General features: G+C 36.8%; 1 protein-coding gene across 8 annotated transcripts in view; it reads right to left on the bottom strand.

Moving 5' to 3' along the window:
• Window positions 1-3,137: 3,137 nt before the first annotated feature.
• Window positions 3,138-6,000, bottom strand: part of OXR1 (oxidation resistance 1) — a 227,932-nt gene continuing 225,069 nt past the window's right edge. For all 8 annotated transcript variants that reach the window (XM_017806367.1, XM_017806366.1, XM_017806370.1 and 5 more), the window contains one exon: window positions 3,138-5,289. In XM_017806367.1, coding sequence (XP_017661856.1) covers window positions 5,154-5,289 — 136 coding nt within the window. In that variant the 3' untranslated portion in view covers window positions 3,138-5,153. The remainder of the gene's footprint in view (window positions 5,290-6,000) is intronic.

The raw sequence follows: 6,000 nt of genomic DNA, 5'->3' as shown, positions 1-6,000 counted from the left end.
GTGTGCCTCAGGACATCCTATGAGCTGGACCAACACTGGAACGCTGGTGGTCTCTTTTACTCTTTCTTTTCTTTCCTTGTCTCTTCTTCTTACCCTTTATCTAAAACCGATTGCCATGTGCTTATATAGTAGGTCAGGTACTAACACACCAATTTCCATGCCACCTGTGTAATTTACTAATAAAACTTTCTGAGTTCTTGCAGACTCCTGACTGTTGTTCCTTTCGACCATGAGCATCTACGAATCTTGTGTGCTTCCTTCCCCTTAAGGATTGGATGTCAACCTACTGACGAAAAAGGCTGGGTTGACTGGATCACCAGCAGATTTAGTGCTGGCATTTTCTTGCTCCTGCCCCTTAAAATGCAGGGAGGCAGACACCCAACATGGACTGAATAAACTGCTGGCATTCTCAAACAAAACCATCTTCCTCCAGGTTCATTAGGGCAAGTTAAGCATCTACTTTAGAGGCAACAATTGCTCCTGATCCAGTCCTAACATCTGAAATTTAGCTACATCTGCACCTACTGAAATTCATAAAAGTCATTCACTTAAGCATTTGCAAGCAACTGATTATTGGCATTTATTTTTCTGCACACTCCTGTACAACCACCAGAAGTCACTGGGGCCAAGACTATGCTTTAACAGTTCCATATAATGCCTCCACTAGTACTGGGGGCAAGACAGGCAAGGACAGACTAAGCTGCACAGCAAACTTCTCAGTCAAACTGTATGTAATTCACTGACAGAAGAGATAAGGAACCTTCCTGTTTTCTCCTTTATGGAACATAGCAGAGAGAACTGAAAGCCTGTAACTTTTATTCAAACACATTAAGCAACAGAACAGACCAGTGGCACTCCTTGAATTTCAGCATTTCATATCCACAGAAAGTAAGAGAAAATAAATCTGAATCCATTAAAAACAGCTGAACAAAAGCACTCCATGAACTACCCACTCTAACTCTCCTAGTATACTGTGTTACATTTCTGTGAAACTAGCACCTCTGCCAAATTTAAATGTTCTAAGCAGAAAGATTGTAAAGGTCAAACCCTTCTTGATTAAAGCAGTCTCTGTAAATTTTTATTCAAGACCTGCTTTCCTAGTTCTGACTTGCTTCAAATATAAAAGCCTTAAACTCTGAGACAAGTGTGCAACACCTACTCCCACAGTTGCTTAGAGTTGCACGTTATTTTCTTAAATACTGTATTCACCCTCCAAATGCTGTATTTGAAACATATCTCCCCCACTTTCCTCTCTGAAGTGAGTGTTGCTTTTGTGAGGGTTGCATAGTTTACTTGGTATCGAAAAACTAATCTCTTCTTTTGCAGGAACTGAAGTACATTTTTCATATTCTGAATGTAGTTTTCATGTTTAAGTGACAGCACGGAATTTGTATCAGAAGAAATAAATTTGACTTTTACACTTTATTTTTTCAAGTCTTACCACACTTGCTGCAGTGGCTTGAAGCGAGCAGATGTGTATCCCACCCAGTAGAAATCAGCTTCCTATTCCACAGCAATAATTCCTTCTTTAAAAATGTTTCTGTACAGCCTGAGTTCAGTATTATAACTCATTTTTAAAACAGGGAAAGGCTACTGAAATAAAATTAGCTGTAGTGGAGAGTGTAACATTTGTGGTGATATGCTCAATCATCACTAATCACAGAACAAATACTGGCAAGCCCTGTTCCCACAGCCATTTTGACTGCTGTGTATACATTGCACCACACCAACATCTCAGCTAAAGCCACTTCCTGACACCGCAGGGCACACTAAAAGTAGCTTAGTATTCAACTGCATGTGTACTACGAGCAGTGTAACTGCTACAACAGAAGACCAACAAGGATGACAAAGCTTGTCAGACAAGCAGAACAGCAGAAAGCAGAGCTGCCATTGGCAACTCTGCAGGGAGACAGCCAGCAGGACCACTTTGGTTTGCAGGTACTATACCAAGGGCACACCATGCACTCAGCTGGACTCTCCCTCACTCTATTCCAGTACTCTATTTCATTGCAGTAGCATGTACTCCAAAGTGAAGAAAGAGTAGAGGTTTGTTCCCTTAACTGAGCTCCCTACTGTTGTGTTAACAGTAAAATACCCTGATGACATCTGTTCATTTACAAAGGAAGAACATAAAAGTAGGATACAAGTGCTGAATGAGGAATACAAGATTATTTGTTTTATTTGAAGTTGAAGTAGTCAATGTTTTTACTCGTCTTCAAAGAGTGGATTTCACGCAGACATGCTAATTCCTGTACCAAAAACCCCAAAACTCTAATGCAATATATACAGGTAAAGCAGGAGGATGCAAGCACAAGCCATATGTGATAAATCATGACCTTTTGCAGATTACACAAAAGCTGTAAATAACATATATAGGATTTAGAGCCAAAAGATGATATGGTAAGAATCCCAGGTATCCAAGCAAAACATCAAATTACTCTATGAATCCATCCAAGATCTGTATGCTGAGACAGTCTTCTGGCATTGAACTCCTGAAAATGAATCTCATAAGCCTTCAATGTATGTCAAACCCCAACTCTTTACAATCACAGAAGCAAACCTTGCCAGAAAATTCATATTGAATTGAAGGCAGGAGGTACATCAAGACACTGCCTTTGATCTCATTTAGACTATCCTTTATATGCATTGTACAAAAGTTAACTACACTTCTGGTTAATAAAATCCATGGTCTTTCATTAGCAGATATGCATTACTCTCTAGAGATCCTTTACACAGGTAGTCACATCACTAAGTGTTGTCACGGTCACTAAGTCGAATGCCCTTCTATTCCTTAACTAATTTAGTATTTTATAAGCATGATTGCTACTGTACTGCTAACTATACACTACTCTTGATTTCCACTTTTTTTCTTCCCTTGTGCCTTTCCAAGAGTAGTCGAAGACTTGGAGGCATTCAGCTACTGAAGATTTTTCTGTGCTTTCATTTAATTCTTCAAAGTATAATTCTTTATAAAATTCTTCACATCAGCCTAAGAAAATCTGAAATAGGTTTATTTGCAATATGAGCTTAGGATAGACTAAGCACTTGAATTAATGGGTTTTGTCAGCAAGGATGATCTGAGACATTTTTTTCCCCTCTCTCTTAAAAGTGGCTGAAGATAGTATATAGCACTCTCATTGCTTCCCACTGGGCTTTAAAAGAAAATCATAAAGGATAAGCAAAGGCATCCTACTTATTCAGTTATTAAATGAACAGCAAGAAAAAAATGCATTTGTGCTTCTAGGTAAACTCCAACTTCTAAATAAACTCCAACTCAAGTTTATTCTTACGTATATTTAGATTTATTTGCTATACATCACTGTGAGCTTATAGTAGTTAAAATCCATTACAGGATTTATTTTTTTGTTGTTGTAATAATCAGTCGTAACTCCACAAAGACAATAATACTGCTGTGGAAGACCAAAGGGGAGAAAAGCCATTTCAATTTATTTACAGTTCCTTATTTTGTAAACATTTACTCTACACATTGTACTAAGTTCTAATAAGGATAAAGAGCTATACATAGAGACAGGAAACAAAGCCCTGTTTTTCTATTCATATTGAGCATTAGCATATTATAGATGAAACATCTGCCCTTTCTCATTACCATAGCAGTAAGCTGTCTTCGAATAAGTTGGGTTTTTTTAACTTTCCAGAGATGTAAATATTTTGAAATAATATACAACTACATCTACTTAAGCCAACCCATTTGGCTTTTATTCCATTTCTAGAATAATTTAAAGTGCTATAAGCAACCCGTCAATCAACACTTTTCTATAATAACAAAACTACTTTAAACATTAATTTACAAGATAATATACAATGTTTATCTGAAATAGCTGAAATTTCAGCACAAAGTCAGTCACTGTCACACTTAACAGCAATTTTTTTGTTCTTTTTTTTGTTTTGTTTTTTTGCAGAACATAGAATAAAAGCTTTGAAACAAACAGTTTTGTTGAGCTGTTATTGCCACATTGGCTTATCAATTTTCCTACAAAAGTGGACAAGAGCTACTGGAACTGTATTCTAGCCTGTCATTTTTCTTTTGAGGTCACATGACAGTAAGTTTGCATATTCCACGAGTCTACTGAATTACAATATTGTCTACCTATAATACATTATGTCATTTTAATCAGAGCTGGTGCTAATTGTAAATTTACAACATAGACCCACTCAAAAACATCACAAATATTTTTTTCTTTGGACAGGAATAAGCTATATTCTTGGAGCTGATGTGCTACACGGCTACAACAGTATAACAGTATATATTGACACTTTATGTTGAAGAAAGATGCATCTGCTTCTGTACTTTTAATGCCCTACTATAGCTACAAATTATTCACTGAGTTTTTCTTGCTTTAGCCTTTTAATTTTGTGGAATTATCATATTCTTACATTCTCTTGCCATTTTATGAGTCCTTGCCATGTAGCTCAGTATTGTCAGTATTTGTCCCAAACCTGCAGATCATTAACAGCATGTGCAAAACACTCTTTAAATACAATCAGCATGCAGCTAGAACACCTATTAACTGACTTGTTTCTAAACATGAACAATAAACAAGACGAGTGGCACTGTTGACTTTGGATATCTTCTAACTTCACCACGTGTGTACTGGGACGTGTTAAGAAGGAATGCTCAGCTTCTCATCCATTTGTGGCACCATGAATAACCCATTGTTGGCCTGAACCAATCCCTGCAGTGCTGCTGCCAAATACCCACACGCAGCTTTCTTAGAGGTTCAGAGAGGGCAACTTCATTCATAGACATAATTTGAATACAAAAATAATAAACTATATTCAATGAAGCAGCCCCCTAGCAGGATTGCAGAGAGGTGTGTGTGGGAAACCTGGGAGGCAACTGTAATATGGATAAGAATTTTACAGACTGCAAGGCTCAAAGTAACTAATGTTAATTTTTAGTCCGCATGGTCAATATTTTGTAAAATTGTCTACAGCTTAGAAAAAGTATGACAGTATATTACAGATGTGAGAGCATGAAAAATGTCTGGTATTTAAAAATAATAACTAATGGCCACACTAAAAACTTTGAAAAAAAATCAGAAGTAAAATGCATTATATTGCTCCTAGGGATTTTTAAGCTGCACTGATTCATGTCAGGTTTGGGACAAGAACCTGTAGAAATAGTTAAATACTCATTCAAAAGCCCATATTTCTATGTCTTGAATAATGAAGTCTTCTCGCTTAGAAAGTGTGTGATTCCCAAATGTTTTACATGAATGACTTCTTCCATGGTAGAGATCACCATCGAGCCAAAGAGCAAACTCTCCTCTGCAAGACAGACAATGTAGTTAACCAAAGACTGAGGAAGTAAGCATTAAACCTATCAATGTAATTTTCATTCAAAATTCAGGAATAAGAAAGAATTAAAGAATTAAAGAATTAGTTTTTAACATAACAACCTCATTGCTGTTGACAAATTTTGTTTTTTTTTTCACTATTTCACTATTTACTATTAATTTGGGAATATCCTTTTTCAGATATTCTGAAATAAGAAAGCTACCTAAAATTCCTCAGTTTTCAGCCTCTTCCACTTTTATTAAGGAGATATAATAGTACTCTTATTATATCAGAGAATGTTGATTAAAAAAAGGGGAAACATCCCAGAAGCTTATGCACCTGTGGGGGCAGGGAGGGGGAAACGGGGTGAGACAATGTATGATTTTTGATGACACTGGCATGTATCGGGACAGTTCAGTTTCAATTCTGCCCTCTTCTAGTGATGCGTAATTTTCACATTTACATACTTTCAGAATCACAATATCTTGTGTCCATTCTGAATAGAGCAATACACACATGCAAGTTGAGCTTGGAAGGCATCGTAATCTTGCAGGGCTGAAAGTTTACGCCACACTATGCTTAAGACAGACCTTCCTATTTAAGTTTCTTCAACATCAGAAGTTGAACACCTGACAAACTAAAGCTTTCTTGGCTGGTAACTATTGAGTCCTGAGCTATCAAACTGAAATAAACTCCAATTTT

This window comes from Lepidothrix coronata, unplaced genomic scaffold (genome assembly GCF_001604755.1).
Source record: "Lepidothrix coronata isolate B3197 unplaced genomic scaffold, Lepidothrix_coronata-1.0 Scaffold15, whole genome shotgun sequence".
NCBI lineage: Eukaryota > Metazoa > Chordata > Aves > Passeriformes > Pipridae > Lepidothrix > Lepidothrix coronata.
The sequence above is the reverse complement of the archived record's forward strand: the minus strand, read 5'-3'. Positions and strand labels throughout refer to the sequence as shown.